Below are 17,530 nucleotides of genomic sequence, written 5' to 3' on the forward strand. Positions count from 1 at the left end.
GTTAACTTTACAGTATTCCATTATGTAAGTAAGTTTCCCACTAAGAGACAGTCTGTTCCTGTTGTTTTATCTGTTGTAAGCAGTGCTCTATTGAACATCTTTGTCAGTGTTTCTTTGTGCGTGTGTATGAGTTTCCCTAGGGCAGAAACCTAGAAATGATATCTCCAGGCTAAAAATGACTCTAAGATGTTTAAGTGTTTACATTGCTGTATGAGTTTGCCAGGGCTGCCAAAACTAAATACCACAGATTGGGTGACATAACAACAGATATTTAATTTCATAGGATTCTGGCAGTAAAAGGTTTTATTTATTTATTTATCTGTCTATTTATCTATCAGTCACACCTTGGGGCTTGCAGGATATTAGTTCCCCGACCAGGGATCAAACCCAGGTCCTTGGCAGTAAAAGCCCACATCTTAACCACTGGACCGCCAGGGAATTCCCGTTGGATTCTGGAGGCTAGAAGTCTGAGATGAAGCTGTCGTCAGGGTTGGTTTCTTCTGAGGTCTCTCTCCTAGGTGTGCACATGGCCGTCTTCTCGTGTCTTCACGTGATCTTCCCTCTATACATATCTGAGTCCAAATTTCCTCTTATAAGGACTCCAGTCCTATTAGTCATAGTGGACTAGGCTCCACCTTAACGACCTGTTTTTAACTGTGTTACTTCTTTAAAGACTCTCTCTCCAAATAAAGGCCCATTCTGAGGTACTAGGGCCTAGAACTTCAACATATGAGTTTTAGGGCGGGCAGCTCGGCCCCTAACATTTGCTTGTGTTTGTGTTCTGCTGCTCTGCAGCAGGGAGGTCTTCCTTTCCTTTTTTCTTCTCACCTTGTTCATCTCCCTCAGATTTCTCTTCTAATAATGGTGAACAATTACAGTCCTTGGAAAAGTACACTTACAGTTTAATTACTGTACAGGTATAGATGCATAGATTTGTATTCAGTCAAAGGAAATTTGTCTTGTTTAAAAGTTAAACACACTGAAGGATTATTACTATGACCACCTTTCTCTTCCAATCAATACCTGAATCTCTGTCAGGTACATACTTTTCTTGTCTATTATGATGATCTTGTTTTTCCAAATATGTGGTGATATTTGAAATGCTGATTCTATTTCATGTACTGTACTTTCCTCTTTTTCCAAAATGTATACTTGAATTGTTTTTTATATACACGCTAGTTTACTTAGGAGTACAAGGTCCTCCCTTCCCTGGGGGACCCAAAACAGTCTTTGGAAAAAGGAAGTTGAGTGTGGGTAATCTCGGGTTATACCAGTGCGTAACGAAGGACCAGTAAAACGGGTGGGTCAGAATGGAAAGCTGCTGGTCACCCAGCTTCCTACTGGTGGATGCTCTCCTCGTTTTTTCCTGCACGCACGTAGAGCATTCCAGTCATGTTATTCTTTAACTAGCTTTTTTTTTTTTAACTTTAAAATGTAGTTTGGATGGCTTTTCAGATCCCATGGCTGCATAACATTCAGTTGCACAAATGCACACATAGACATACCTATGCTGTACATTGCTTGTACATAGCTGGAGGATAAGGAGAAGAGGGGGACTTCTGCGTTTCATTTCGTGTATTTCTCTGTGATTTGATATAAATATGTGTTTATTTATGTGTGCATGTGCATGTGTAACTCCTATAGCTTATTTTTACCATAGGACCAAAGCAGTTAAGCTGTTTGGAATTTATTCTAAGGAAAAGATTATGAATATGCACAAAGATTTAGCTGTCATATTTTAATCATTGTATTTTTAATGAGAAATTAGAAACATGTTTCTGAAAATAGTTAAATGTTGCTACAGTGGAATGCCACTGGGAGAAAAATACTGGCAGGAGCTACACAAAATTATTGTAGTGATAATCTTTGAGTTAATTTGTGTGTGTTTTATGTAGTTTCTGATTTTCTTAAAAAAATATGTATCTTGTTTATACCAAGAAAAAGTCATTTAAATTGCTTTGCCAGACTTCCCTGGTGGTCCAGTGGTTAAGACTCCATGCTCCCAATGCAGGGGGCCTGGGTTCGATCCCTGGTCAGGGAACTGAATCCCACATGACGCAACTAAGAGTCCGCATGCTGCAACTAAAGATCCTGCACGCTGCAACGAAGATCCCGCATGCCCAACTAAGACCTGGTGCAGCCAAATAAATAAATAAATAAATAAATTTTAAAATAAATAAATAAATTGCTTTGCAACTCTGTGGAAGATAATATGAAAGAGAACTATATAATGTTTTATTGAAGTTTGTTTATTATTATACTGACCAAACTTAGATTTAAAAGTATTTATTAAAATAATTTATAGGAGGACACATATTATAAATTTCAAGTCTAGGGTTGTTATTCAGTAGATGGAAATTGAAGAGTATGTGGTTAAAAATTTTAATTTATGGTGTTTCAGAATTAATATGTAAAGCTACAATTGAGTTTTACTTATTTTATCTGTCTTTATTTTTCATTCTTCTTTCCCCTTTCAGTTATAAACATAAATATACCTTTTAAAATCTCAATTTACTTTCCTTTTTAAATTTTATTATGATAAAACTTACCCTGAGATCTAGCCTCTTAAATTTCTGGTATACAATACAGTATTGTTGTCTGTAGACACAAGTTGTACAGCACATCTCTAGAGCTTATTCATCTTGCTTAACTGAAACTTTATGCCTGTTGATTAATAAGCGCCCATTTCTCCCTGCTCCTCAGCCCCTGGTAACCACCATTCCAGTCTTTGATTTTATGAATTTGGCTACTTTAGATACCTCACGAAAGTGGAATCACGCAGTCAGCATTTGTTTTTCTATGTCTCACTTATTTCACTTAGCATGTCCTCAAAGTCCAACATCCTGTTGTATTTGCAGGATTTATTCTTTTTCTTATACACAGTATTATAAATGTAGAAAGTTCTTGAACAGCAGAGAAATCCTTTAAGTATTTTCAATAAATCATTTTTACTGAAATAAAAGGAAAAATAAATGTTCTGAAATAATATTTTAACATTGTTTTCTATTTCATAATTCTTTCAGGCATAGATGTGCCAGAGATCAATGAGGAACAGAGCAAAGTTTATAACAATGCTTTGATAAATTGGCACCATCCAGAAAAGGATAAAGCTGATAGCTATGTCCTCGAATATCGGAAGATTAATAGAGATGAGGAAATGTTGTCTTGGAATGAGATAGAAGTGTGTGGCACAAGTAAAGTCATTTCCGATCTTGAAAGTAATTGTAACTATGCTTTCAGAGTAAGAGCCTACAAGGGTTCAATCTGCAGTCCTTGCAGCAGGGAATTGATTCTTCATACTCCTCCAGCTCCAGGTATTGTGAATAGTGGGAATAAGAAAAGCATAGAGTTGGAAGAGACCATGATAGAAAATAAACCAGTTAATGTGTCCATGCAGACCTACATTAAAACCACCTCTCATCTGTAAAATACTCTAGAAAAGTAGATTCCATACCCAGCTAGGATTTAGAAATAGACTGAATACTTGAATTTCACCATCTAGGCTGAGAACAGGATTAGATTTCTGACTGACATCAGATACAGAAAAACATGACATTTGAGTGAGCAGGGCTATTAATTTGGGATTAAAATAGCATAAATGCTACCTTACAAGTATTAAATAGTATAATTCTGTATTTTTGATCAGTTTATAGAAATCTCTATTAACATAGGATCTAGGCAGATATTTTAAAAATTTATTGGTACAATAACGTGAAGAATAATTTTAATTTACCTAATTCTGACTTGTCTGGCTTTTCTAACTCAGTAATTACGAGCACATGGGGATGGAAGGCAGGTATTAGAACCACATGGATAGCGTTTTCCTACACTAAAAGCTCCTCCTGCCCAGCAATCCTCCCTCCCCCTTCCAAGTTAATAACCACTGATACTACTTAAACAGCACCTGTAAATTTTTATAGAATGAGAATGACTTACAGGTTAGTTGATGTTCACTACAGTGTCTCCATGGATAAGGGACATTTAGAACCAAAGTTGTGCTCATCCTGGTGAGCAGGAAATCATTCTGCCCAGTTGGTCACGGCCTCAGAGGTTCCTTCATTTGGCTTTTAGACCTCATTGTTCCTGCCCATTTTTAGTGGCTTATGTACCCATATTTTGTGCACTCTGCCCATCCTTCCCTTTTTGCCCAGAGTGTACTATTCACTCTGTTTTTCATGTACATTGTGACTAATTAAAAAGAAATACAAATAAATAGGGTTGGCTCAAATTATTTTTCTTGAATTTTAATAATATCCAAAAGAGAGTTTTAGGATCCATTTGCAAGTATTAAGTAAATATTTTACTGTTTATGTAGTTTCCGCTTTCTTTTCTAGTCTCTGACTGAAATTGGAAGAAAAAGGAAACCTGAAAGTAGCTACTGTTTTCAGTGACAAAGTGAAGGGGGATGGAGGAAAGGAAACATTAAAAGCTGTCTTTCTTTTCTCCAAGAGAAACCACATGAATAGGGTGACCATTTAAATTTATTTTGCAAACTGGGAGACTTTTGAGATTGAGAGAAAGTGTGAATTGCCATGCCAGGGCATTAGGCATTCCCAGGAAGACTGGTCAAATCACATATGGAGAATAGTTTTAGCTTGTTAGCCGACAGTTTTTTACAATTGTGGTATTATATAGTTAAAATTTGCCATTTTAACCATTTTTACAGATCAGTGGCATTAAGTACATTCAACAGTGTTGTGCAGCCATCACCACTCACAATCTCTGGAACTTTTTCATTTTTCCAAACTGACACTCTGTGCCCATTAAACAGTAACTCCCCATCCACCTTTCCCCCAGAGCTTGGTAACCTTTGTTCTACCTCTGCCTCTATGAATTTGCCTATTCTAAGTACCTCATGTGAATGGATTCACATAATCCTTTTGTGACTGGCTTATTTCAAGGTTCATGCATGTTGTAGCAGGTATCAGAATTTCCTTACTTTTTTAGGCTGAATAGTATTCCATTGTATGTATATACCACATTTTCTTTATCTATTCATCTATTGATGGGCGTTTGGAATGTTTCCACTTTTTAGGCTAGCAGCCACTAAATGTTAGGCTAAATGGGTTTAAGTTGATAGAAGAGTAGTGTTATTGAAACAGGAGGGAAGGGGCAGGGCAGAACCTTTAAAAGAAAGACATAGCCATAGTACATGATGAAAACTAGTGAGAACCAACTAGGTCCAAGATGGTGGAAGATTCGACTTCCAGTAGACCTTGAGCCTCATACGCTCATTGTAATACATTAACATGTTAATGACACACCTGCCAGCATCATGACAGTTTTGAGGCCAACCATAAAAGGTCAAAAAGTGGGTGGTAACACACCACTGTAAAGCAATTATACTCCAATAAAGATGTTAAAAAAAAAGTGGGTGGTAGCCCAATTCCTGGCTATCCCTGCCCCTTCCCCAAAATAATTGGAACAATCCTCCTACTCATTAACCTATGAAATCATCCAGCCCTTAAAAACTAACCACGCCCTATTTCGAGGCCTCTTGCTTCTTGTCTTCCAAGATGGCCCGCACTCTGTCTGTGGAGTGTGTTTCTCTCCAAATAAATCCACTTCTTGAATTTGGAATTCTCCAAATTCTTTTGCGACGAAGAAAGAACGTTAAATTCACCGGCAACATTATCTCCATTCTGTAGTTGAGGAAATCAAAGTTTAGGTTAAACTCTAGTTAAATGCTTGCGCCAGGCATGAAACCCAGGTCTCTCTGAACCCAAAGCCTGTGTGTGTTTTTTTTTTTTTTTACACTGTACACTGTTTTTCATGTCTGCCATCTTGATTGATAAGGAAGAGACCTTACTAAAATTGCTAATAGTTTCCATATTTATAAAATTTGGAATAAAGTTTTAATAAAATACATAGATATTTTTGAAAATGTACAGCCCCTTATTTTAGGGATAAAAGGACAGATTCAAGACTGTAAAATACTTAGGATAGATTTGCTATATCTATTCCAAGGAACTACATTCATAAATTTCTCATGCATTTAAAATGTTTCTTCTGCTTTGAAATTTCTGAAGATTTTCAGGTACAGAGAATTTACTGGAAATTATTTCTAAGTTGGGGTTTTGTTTTGTCATAGTTTGTGTAGGGTAGAATGATATATTCCTCTTCCTATATCTTTTTAGTAATTTCTGTTTGAAAAACCTGTTAAATTTAACCATAGATTGTAGAAATGCTAATAATTTGCAGACTAATTTTCTGCTCTATTTACAGTTTTCAGTTTCCTTTTTGATGAAAAATGTGGCTATAATAATGAACACCTCTTGCTGAACTTGAAGAGAGACCGTGTAGAGAGCAGAGCTGGATTTAATCTTCTCCTTGCTGCGGAGCGGATCCAAGTGGGTTACTTCACAAGCTTAGACTACATCATTGGAGATGTTGGAATTACAAAAGGGAAACACTTTTGGGCCTTCCGTGTAGAACCATATTCATACCTGGTAAAAGTGGGAGTTGCTTCCAGTGATAAACTACAAGAATGGCTCCGGTCTCCCCGGGATGCAGTTAGTCCAAGGTAGATTCTTCTACTGATAATTCTTTAGTTCTTTAGGAAGTAAACATCCTGGTTTAGCAAGGTGAGACTGAAAATAGACTTGGATTTACTTGTTGCATTTAGAGTATTTAGTATTTAGAGTATACATTTCTTAGACTCAGGTGTTTTGGCTGTGCTTATGTGGCTGGCTAAGAAAAGGAGTCAGGTTGTCTTGTATTCACACAGTGAATAATGAGATTCAGCAGTTAATTTCTGATGCTGTGAGGAAATAAGTCTGTTTTGGGTACACCTCTTGATTATGGTATAGCTTCGCAATTTAGAATTTTCAAAGTCTTTCATATCAGTTACCTTAATGATGTGATAAAATTGCATAAATAGTGAAATGCCTCTAAATGCCATATTTCACAATTGATATTAAGTTGTTCTTTTGTTAAGGGATACAATTCTTTAAACTATCCCGTAAGTACTTACAAAATTGGGTCATGGTAAACGTGTTTCCATGGCAGAGAATCCCAGTTTCTTGAGTTTGACTATTTAGTGGAGACTGTACAGTTTATTTTTGTTAGATGGTATAGTGTGCACTAGTCCAGGCAAGTAATTTTTGACCATTTATGTCTACAGAAATCCCAGATTAACAATCTGAGTGATAGGAAAAACTTTTTGCACTAAGATGAGAAATTGAAATAAGAGCGAAAATTGAAATAGGGAAATAGTCACTTAAACATAGTGGCATGTCTACTTGGTAGATTATTATTAATAATGCTAAAAAAGTTTACAACATGAGAAATATTAGAAGTGAAAAGACCTGATTAAAGTTGTTGATGTAGTATTATCACAAATATATAAGAAGCAATCTATGCATAGGGAAAAAATGGAAGGAACTTTGTATCAAAATTTTCTTCAAGGTGTTACTGTTTTATAATCAAGGGGGGGAAAAAAAAAACCTTTATAATGCTTGCATCATAGATCCATGTAGAACTCCCAACCAGGAAATATAGTTCTTAGCAGGAGAATGAAACATGGTTTTTTGTCCTGCATTATTTTGCAGTGCCCGTTTATTTTACTTAGTCTGAAAATTCCTTGGATTAGGGGGCCTGTCGTGGTTTTTAATTTTTTTATATATGATTTTTGTGCTAGAAATATTTAATCTTTGTCAAGTCCCTTCAGTTCCCTTCCCCCTGCTTTATTTTTGATAGGCCAAAATTATTATTTTTAGGTTCTCAGGTATATAGGTAAAAATGGATGCTACTTAATGACAGAATTTGGGGCTGAGTTTGTGGCGTAATTCTAAGGGGCAATGTGAAGTCCTTATGTTTTCAATTGATTATGGTTTACCAGAAAGGTTTTGATGTACAATTGATTTTAATTTTAACTCAATGTATATTATCTTGTGAAAATGTCTCGAAGCTACTTGAAAGCCTATGCTGATACAGATAAGATTCTGCTTTGTCTGTTTGTGTTGTATTTTAGATACGAGCAAGACAGTGGGCATGACAGCGGAAGTGAGGATACCTGTTTTGATTCTTCACAACCCTTTACGTTAGTTACTATAGGCATGAAGAAATTTTTTATTCCCAAGTCACCTACTTCTTCTAATGAACCTGAAAATCGAGTTCTCCCCATGCCAACAAGTATAGGGGTTTTCCTCGACTACGATAAAGGCAAAGTGGGTTTCTATGATATGGATCACATGAAATGCCTTTATGAGCGCCAAGTGGACTGTTCGCATACTATGTATCCAGCATTTGCATTAATGGGCAGTGGAGGAATTCAGCTTGAAGAACCCATCACAGCAACATATCTAGAATACCAAGAGACCATGTAGTTTAAGCATCTGATGTGACTTAGGATAAAAAATGTGAGCAAAGTAATGCCTTGGTGTTAACCTTTGTAACTAATTACATATCATCTAAGTATCTGGTCGCTACACTTGTTTTTTGTGTATGTTTCTTCTTAAAACAGAAAGCCTAAACAGGCTTCCTGACTTTTACAAACACCGGGAAAAAGATACTTTTTCATAGTTAACACTGAAATGGTTAACTGGATTATCTTCTTACCCACGGGAAATCTAATTTATTTATGTCAGCTTGTGTTGCTGATACTTACATTCCTTGTTTCGGGGTTGGGGGAAGGGATATAAAAGTATTTATTATGCTTCTTTTGTGTTTGGTTTTTGCATTTTTATATCATGTTTATGTCCTAAGAGAAGATATTTTTTAAATGCCTTCTGGATAGAAATTAGTACTAAGCCTTGTGTTGTGCATTCGTTTTTAATCGGAAAACAAAGGTATAGATAGGTAAAAAAAGGCCATAGAAACGGTAGTATATTTAAATGGAAAATTATGTATTTAATATTCAGAATATATTGCCTGGAAAATGAATACTGCTGGGTTTTTTTTAAGACCCCAAACTGTATTCTTAAGGACATTTTTAAGAGTTCTCTTAGCTGTAATGCCCATACTTGCATGTGTAGGAAACATGGTTTCTTGCAGGAAACACAAAATTCTTGGCTAACACACGAAGCTTTTCACTTCATATGATTTTTGGGGAAATTTTTTTTCTTCAATTTTTTTTTTTAGTTTCTCTATGAAAATATTTGCGCTTATATCAAATCATTATTTTTCATAAATATTAGTGAAGATACACTGATAATTGTCATATTCTTTTGCTTTCTTTTTGTGTCTTGTAATTTTCATTCTTTGGCACAAATATTATATATCAGATTGTCCTGGTTTATGTTTACATGTTTGAAAAGTTCTTGATACATTTTTAGTGTCATTAAACATATTATAAAATGTGAAGTAACTATCCAGTCAGTTGTATGGCATTTTCTATGGCTCATTGGTAATAAGCATTTGTCATATAAGCAAGTAAAAATACAAATTTAATTGTTTAGGAATAATAATTAAAATCATAATGACTGTGTGTACCCTTTTTTAAAGTTAAAAGTTGTTTGAATTTGAAGAATCTCATTATATCTAAATTTTATCTTCATTTTTGAAAGATTCTTTCTTGGGTGGTTTTATTTAAACTGGTTAGTTTTTTTAAAGTTAGAGTATTCAGAAACTAGACTGTTAGGCATTTAGCATTAATCATCTTGAAATTCTTTTGACATATTTTAATTGACTAAACAAAACTCTTAGATCTGGTTTTTTTTTTTCTTTCTGGTTATATATGTATATAAATGGAAATCTGCTATTCAGGTTGGTAACACTAAATTAGCTTTCTTTTCCCTGACTGAGGTAGGAAATATCATGGAGAATTTCAGTGTTTAGTAAGCTTTGTTCCTTTCCCACCTATGAATAGCACTTTATGACACAGGGTGAACTAAGCAAATATGCAGTGTTAACGTGGATCATTGTGCAATAAAGCTGCTAAAGTCACATGTGTGGTAAAGTTTGATAGTGTCAAGCCTGTGAAGCACATATTATGTAGACATTTTAAATATAAAGCTTTAATAGGAATAGGAAAGCCACTTAAAACATTGTATAGTTGCATATAAATTGTTCTCTTGGACTTCCTTCATTTTTAATAAAAACTTAAAGTAAGTTAAGTATAATTATTGAAATCTGCATTCCAGGAATTCTCTGTGTTTATACGGAAAATAGGAACAGTTTATGAAAAGATGTTTGACTGAATATGTTAACTTAGAGCTAAAGTTCTATATAAAATTATTTTGGGCATTTACTAGCTTTAATTCTTGTGGAGATGATCATTAGAAAAGCGTAACATGAAACTAATTTACAGTTGACCCTTGCATTATGCAGGGGTTAAGGGTGTCCACCCTGCATGCGGTTGAAAGGCCGAGTATAAATTTATGGGTGGCCCTCTGCATCCTCGGTTCTACATCTGAAGATCCAACCAACCGGGGGTTGTGTAGTACTGTAGAACATGTTTACTGAAAATAAATCCACGTATAAGTGGACCTATGCAGTTTAAACCTGTGTTGTAGAAGGATCAACTGTCTAAACTGATCTGTTTGTCTAATATTTCTTTTCTGATCCATAATAGGTCAGATTTTGGTTTAGATGAGTGGCCCTTTAGTTCACATTCATACTCTTGGGTTATGGGGCTCTGGTAGTTAAGTCTGAATTGCAGTGAATTGTTACAAATGCTTGATGGGTCTTAATTTTAAAATAAATAAGAGTTGACTCATGCATATCCCTATGATACTGTATAATAACTTAATTCTCATATTCACAATTGCTTTCTTGAAAGTAGTAGGAATTAGAGCTACCTTTGGGGGATTGAACACCATCTGAGCCTGTTAAATCTTTGGACTAGCCCCCGTTATCTGATAGGCCCTGACAGTGTATCCCATGTGGGAATATAATCAATCATTGGATTGCTACAGAAAACAATCTAGAACTAGTGTTATAGGCGGGAATAGTCTTAAGAAATGGTGTTCTACCAAACATTTGCATTCATTTTAAATGAGTTTTACCTGCTTATGGGAATAACGTCCCTTAAGAGTTGGAGATTGTCTTGGGACTCTTTTGCTTTAAAAATTAAACTTGAAGGAATTTTTTTTTAAAGTTTGATTTGAAACCACCTCATTTCACAAGAAGTCTTTAACTCCTGCTCTTATTAGACTCCATGCTGTGCACTGGGTAAAAGGTGAACAAGACAGCCTAGTTAGGTTCCTACTTTTAGGAGCTGAATTTCTAGGAAAGAGAGATGATAAAAATGGAAGGGACTAAGAGAGTGCTTGAGGTGGGAGCTAATACTAGATTTGGTGGTCAGGGAAGCCCCTCTGAGGAGGGTGATAGGAGTTTGACACCTGTTCTCTAAGGAGCCAGTATACAAAAGGGCTAAGTGAAGAACATGTTAGGTATAGTGAACATGAAGTGCAAAAAGGCTTTGAGATAATGAATTGGTCGGAGTTCTGGCTGGTAATAGAATTACCCTAGCTGGTTCAATTGAAAAGAAGTTAATGGAAGAGTTGCTTAGAGATATGGGCAGCCTGAAAGGAAGAAACGAGCAGTGGTGAAAGGCTGGGATAGACTAGCCACAGCCTGAAGCCATTACCGCCTCTAGAGCAAGGGGGACAAGGGGAAATAGTGTTACTAGATCTCAGGGAGAGTGAGAACAGGAAGGAAGGGTTGCCGTGGGATGCAGCGGTTGCCAAAGATGTGGTGCCCAAGACAGGGAGGGAGTCAGAAAGAAAGATCCTCCACTGGATCTGCTGGGGCTGCCTGTTGACCAAACCCAACTGGCAGCCAGCCAGCAAGCGCTCTCTAGAGATGCACACGGCAGGTATCATCTTCCTGGGGGCAGAGATGGGAAGGCAGGGATCTGGCGGTGGTTGTGCGGGTGGCGTAAAGGGAGAATAACTGGCACAATTGGGGAGGAGTTTGGTGTATTTGAGGGAAAAGAAGGGAGGCTATGGGCCATTGTGCTGGCTGGCTGCTTAAATGAGGGTATTTATAATGTTCTGAAATGCTAAAACACATAAAAATGAAAGGAATCATTTTGATTCCTAAAGATTTAGAAAGCTAATGCACTTTTTCCTTTTAGCTTTTTTTTTTTTTTTTTTTTAGTATGTCTCTTCCCCGTTGGCCATTCTATGCTGAGATCATTCATCTTTGAGACTAATGGAGTTGCTTCTTTTCTGAGTTTGCCATCTCTTGTCTGAAATATCTTCGGATAGAGAAGAATAAGTGTTATGGTTAAGAAAAAAGTGCCCTTAGAGTTCTGGCTAGACTGATGCCTGCATGTAGAAGTAAGTTTGTAACATACTGTCAAAATAAAATTGAAATGTGCCATAAGTGAATTATAGACTATAGTCTGACTGCCTGTGGATAATAAAAAATACTTTTTTTTCCCCTAGATTCCTTTGTTTATCTTATCTGAATGCAGTGGTTTGTTAGTTTTTCAAATGCCATACTGCATGCTTTTAGAAGACCTAAAAAAGTTCCTTAGTTTTGTTTATGTTGGAATGTGGTTCAGATGAGTTTGAATCTATGCTCACTGACCAGATTATATGACTGCTTCTGAAGATCTGGTTTCTTTTTTTCTAAGTCTTGGTCTCCTTAAAAGACCTTAAGTCTTTTAAGTGCAGAGCTAACGTCCTTTGGAATAGTACACCTGTCATGTGTTATTAAGACTATTGGAGCAACATTGATTTTCTAACTTTCTTTCCTTGGTAGAGTGGTGAGTACTGTTAGCTGCTGTAGAAGTATTTTATCTCTTCTAAGTAATATCTATATAGTATATCTATATATCTCCAAAATAATAAATGCAGGGTTTATAAAGTCCAATAACAGTAAAAGATGCATACCAAAAAACAGAGGGCTCCCAATCCCCCACCTCTACCCCTTCCAGCTCCCTAGAGTCAGTGACATTAACTCTTACTTGTTTTTTCTGCATTTATAGTAATGTTCATTTTCTCCTAATAATTTTAGACATTACTTACCAACATCCTGTAATATTAAATGAGGAGTTTAACTCTCTAAGTAAATATTGTTCAATATTCAGCTAAGTAGGTCTGTTATGTCTACCTTTCTTGTACAACTTTTTTTTTCCCTTGGAGTTAGTAAGTGCCTATTTTGTTTATGTAATTTTCTTTGGCTCTCTAGCTAAGTTGTCCTACATCTTCCAAAAGCTCTATAAAATGCCTCTAGTATGGCATTTTCACAGATCAAACATATTTCTATGTTTTTATTTTTCCTGGGGAATCTCTCCTAGAGCTCCTTGTCATCCTGTTCCAATATGGGCTAGTTTGTTCCTCAGCTTGTTACATAGCTCTCTTGGGGTTTCCTTTTGCCCTTATGCCAGGAATAACCCATCCTTCCCTTCTGAGTTGAACCCCATTTCCTGGATCCTATGTTTTTCTTTGACTTGGTTTATGCCCTAGTTTTAGTGAGCATATTCTCCAGTAAGTATCTTGAGAAAAGGAAATGCGTTCTAAAATTTCTTTATTCTAACCTCCCACTTAACCGTTTGAAATCATTTTCCTATTTTTCAAGGCATTGTTCTGTTGTGTCCTAGCACCCAGTCTTGCTATTAAAGTCTGATGCCATTTTGATTATCGGTTTTTTTGTTTGTGACCTGTTTTTCCTCTTTGGAAGCTTTTAGCTTCTGTTTTTCTCTCTGTTGTTTTGAAAATTTATAATGTTTCTTAGTGTGTGTTATTTTCCCCTGTTCCATGTTTTGGAAATTTGGTTATTTCCTTCAGTTCTGGGAAGCATTCTTGTATTATTTCTTTGGTGATTTCTTCCCCTTAATTTCATATCACTACCTTTTTGAAACTGTCTTACTAGTGACTATTAGACTACTTCATATTCTTATTCTTTTTTTTTTTTAAATTTATCTATTTATTTATTTATTTTTGGCTGTGTTGGGTCTTCGTTTCTGTGCGAGGGCTTTCTCTAGTTGTGGCAAGCGGGGGTCACTCTTCATTGCGGTGCGCGGGCCTCTCACTATCGCAGCCTCTCTTGTTGTGGAGCACAGGCTCCAGATGCGCAGGCTCAGTAGCTGTGGCTCACGGGCCCAGTTGCTCCGCGACATGTGGGATCTTCCCAGACCAGGGCTCGAACCTGTGTCCCCTGCATTGGCAGGCAGATTCTCAACCACTGCGCCACCAGGGAAGCCCTCTTATTCTTTTATTCTTTTTTTTTTTTTTTTTTTTTTTATAATGTTCTTTTTTTTTTTTTTTTTTTGTAGCTACTTTATTTATTTATTTATTTATTTATTTTGGCTGTGTTGGGTCTTCAGTTCGTGCGAGGGCTTTCTCTAGTTGCGGCAAGCGGGCGCCACTCTTCATCGCGGTGCGGGGACCGCTCTTCATCGCGGTGCGCGGGCCTTTCACTATCGCAGCCCCTCCTGTTGCGGGGCACAGGCTCCAGACGCGCAGGCTCAGTAGTTGTGGCTCACGGGGCCAGCTGCTCCGTGGCATGTGGGATCTTCCCAGACCAGGGCTCGAACCCGTGTCCCCTGCATTAGCAGGCAGATTCTCAACCACTGCGCCACCAGGGAAGCCCCCTCTTATTCTTTTTGATAGCATCCTGTTCTTGTTTCACTGACACAGTATTTTTTTTACTACTCTTAGACTTTAAATTATTGTTTTGAAAAATTTTTTCCTCCCTTTGTTATTCTATTCCTTTGAGTTTTCCACTCTTTTTTCCTGACTTCCCTGTTAGAGCATTTTCTCAATTGTTTACATGTTTTTGGCTATTTCTATTAAAGATTGAAGCACTAAAGGCTGATTATTGATTATTGGACTTCACTATCACTTAGTCAAGTGATGAGGTGGCTTTTGTTGGATTCCAGCCCCCAGATCCCCCAAATCACTCTGCAGGTCTTTCTTCTGGGGATATCCATTTTTCTCCAAAGAAGAGTTCTTCAATCTTCTGTTGGAATAGTGATCCTTAGGAACTGAGGACTTACTGTCCCTGAATAAGGAACTCTTCCAATTTTCTTCAGAGACTTTCTCTTCTATCTTCTTTTGAAGTGATTGGTGGTGGTGGTGGTTGAGGCTCAGGTGGATGAGGAGAGAGGTGAGAGGGAGGGTCATCATCTGATAATATAGGGTGGAGCTGGGAAACTGGAAGGTGGGGTTTAACTGTTCCTTATATATACTAATTTTCCAACAGTCCCTGTTGGCTCGACTTTCAGAATACCCAGAATCCAGCTTCTCCCACCTCCACCGTTACCAACATTCTAACCTGATCATTATAATATTTTCCTAACAGGTCTTCTTTCTTTAGCCAAGAATTAGTTGGATAGCTAAGTTCTACTACTAATAAACCCTGAAACCTCTGGATTTAACCAAAATTTATTTCTTGCTCTCACAAAATCTATTGTAGATCAGTAAAGCTCTCCTCCACTGATGATACAGGGATCAGGATCCCTACATTCTGTGACACCACCTTCCGAGCTCACGGTTTCTAAAGTTAATACAGCAGGAAAAGAGCATGGAGGAGTCCCAGCAGATAATAATGCCTCAGCACATGCTTTCCATTCATGTTTTATTGGCTAGAACTAATTGCATGGTGCTAACTAATAGGCATGGGCGTGTTATCTTCTGAGTGCTCAGGAAGAAGACAACCGATATGAGTGAGGGCTGACAATGTTATACCTCAAGCCCTCACACCGTTACTTTTTCTTGATTAAAAAATCAGAATAAGCCTTTTGAAAAAAAGTGAAGCATTTCCTACTACTCCTGCTGTTCCAGGTATCCACACGTTTCTTCCCTACCTTTGTCTTTTTTTAGATGTCACTTTCTCAATGAGAATCAGGTACCATTCTATTTAAATTGTGCCCACACCCCCCCCCCATACTTTTCATTCCCTGCTTTGTTTTCCAAAGCACTTTTAAGTTTAACTTTTGCCTGCATCCTCTAATGCAGCTTCACGAGAGCAGGATTTTTACCCAGTTTTTATCACTGCTGGATCCCAGCACCTTGAGTCTCGGTTTTTCAGCCCTGTGACTCATCTCTGCCTTTGTGGTACATGGTCCCTGCAATTTCTGAACCCGTCTGGGGTCTGTGTGAGTTAATCAGCCTGCTTCTCATGGGCTGCTCCCTCTGCAAGCATTTAGATTTGACCTTCCTTCACTAAGGCATTTGCCATTCCTCCATCTGTTCTCTTTTCATTATAGTTTGCAGTTATAATGTCTCCTAGTTGCGCTGTAGTTGAGTTTGCTTTTCAGTTTCTTGTTCATTTTGGGGGTGATTTTCAAGAGGAGGCGGTGGATAGGACTTTGCCATCTTGAAACTAGATAAAGTATTATTTTGGGAATGGTGGATCCATATAATTAGTATCTTTTTCAGATCTTCATTTTATAATGCTCTAGAAAATAACTCCTTGACTCATTTTTTTAAAGTTTTTTTTTTAATGTTATTTATTTTTGGCTGCGTTTGTTCTTCGTTGCTGCGTGTGGGTTTTCTCTAGTTGCAACGAGCGGAAGCTACTCTTTGTTGCAGTGCACGGGCTTCTCCTTGCGGTGGCTTCTCTTGTTGTGGAGCACGGGCTCTAGGGCGCGTTGGCTTCAGTAGTTGTGGCACACGGGCCGCAGTAGTTGTGGCTTGCGGGCTCTAGAGCGCAGGCTCAGTAGTTGTAGCACAGGGGCTTAGTTGCTGCGCAACATGTGGGATCTTCCCGGACCAGGGCTCAAACCCGTGTCCCCTGCATCGGCAGGCGGATTCTTAACCACTGTGCCAAGAGAGAAGTCCCTCCTTGACTCTTAAGGTTTTATTTGTTTATTTTAAATGATGGAGCTATAGTATAGTGTATAGATGTACTTTGTTTGGTAGAAGATATTTTTTGGAAAATCAGGGGTAAATTGAACTTGTATTTGGTGAGTAGATTCAGTATTTTATAAAATCTGAGTGTTTTAAGGTGCTGTATGACACCTTAATTTGTTTTCCCATTTGGATTCTTTGTGCCCTAGATGGTCCCTCCATTTTTTAAACAAAGCACGTCTGACTAAGTGGAAATATTTGTATTCCAGAAGTTATTTTCCTGGTAAAATTTCTTGGGTTACCAGTTCTGCCCATATGTTTGACATGTAAGCATTTGAATTCCTTCTTGGAGCGTCCCTAATATGCCTTAAAACTGTTGAGTGACAGAGAGTTCTGAAAACATTTAAAAATGTTGTAAAGGTTAGTACATTGTGGTACATGTCTAAAGGGTGATCTAACAGTAGTTTATAGGTTTGGGGGAAAGGAGGGGACTCCATGAGCAAATAGGTTTGGGTGATACTCCATTAAGCAAAATTAGATATTTGATGTGTATTTTGACTGCAGGAATTCTCACAGCATTTACTGCCTATATGGCTCAGTCTCACAGAGAATTTTGTGGATCACATGGACAGAGCAGTAGTGTTTAGTATGAAGTTTTGGTTTGGATTTATATCTGAGGTTTGTCATTTAACAATTGTGTGATCTTAGACAAGTTCATAACCTGTGAGCTTCATCTTATCTGTGAAATAGTTCTAGCACTGTGTACTTAAGTAAATAAGATAATGTATACAAAATAGTTAGCACAGTGTCTTGTATATAGTAAGTACTCACTATATGGTGACTTC

General features: G+C 37.3%; 1 protein-coding gene and 1 long non-coding RNA gene across 8 annotated transcripts in view; one reads left to right on the forward strand and one right to left on the reverse strand.

The window, feature by feature from the left end:
* Positions 1-9,299, forward strand: part of TRIM36 (tripartite motif containing 36) — a 45,177-nt gene extending 35,878 nt beyond the window's left edge. For all 7 annotated transcript variants that reach the window (XM_082455766.1, XM_082455765.1, XM_082455767.1 and 4 more), the window contains 3 exons: positions 3,024-3,314; positions 6,226-6,523; positions 7,973-9,299. In XM_082455766.1, coding sequence (XP_082311892.1) covers positions 3,024-3,314; positions 6,226-6,523; positions 7,973-8,327 — 944 coding nt within the window. In that variant the 3' untranslated portion in view covers positions 8,328-9,299. The remainder of the gene's footprint in view (positions 1-3,023; positions 3,315-6,225; positions 6,524-7,972) is intronic.
* Positions 1-17,530, reverse strand: part of LOC309657870 — an 849,451-nt gene that overhangs the window by 66,771 nt on the left and 765,150 nt on the right. The gene's annotated exons all lie outside the window — the stretch shown is intronic.

This window comes from Balaenoptera physalus (assembly GCF_965194825.1).
Source record: "Balaenoptera physalus genome assembly, chromosome: 3".
NCBI classification, from domain to species: Eukaryota; Metazoa; Chordata; class Mammalia; order Artiodactyla; family Balaenopteridae; genus Balaenoptera; species Balaenoptera physalus.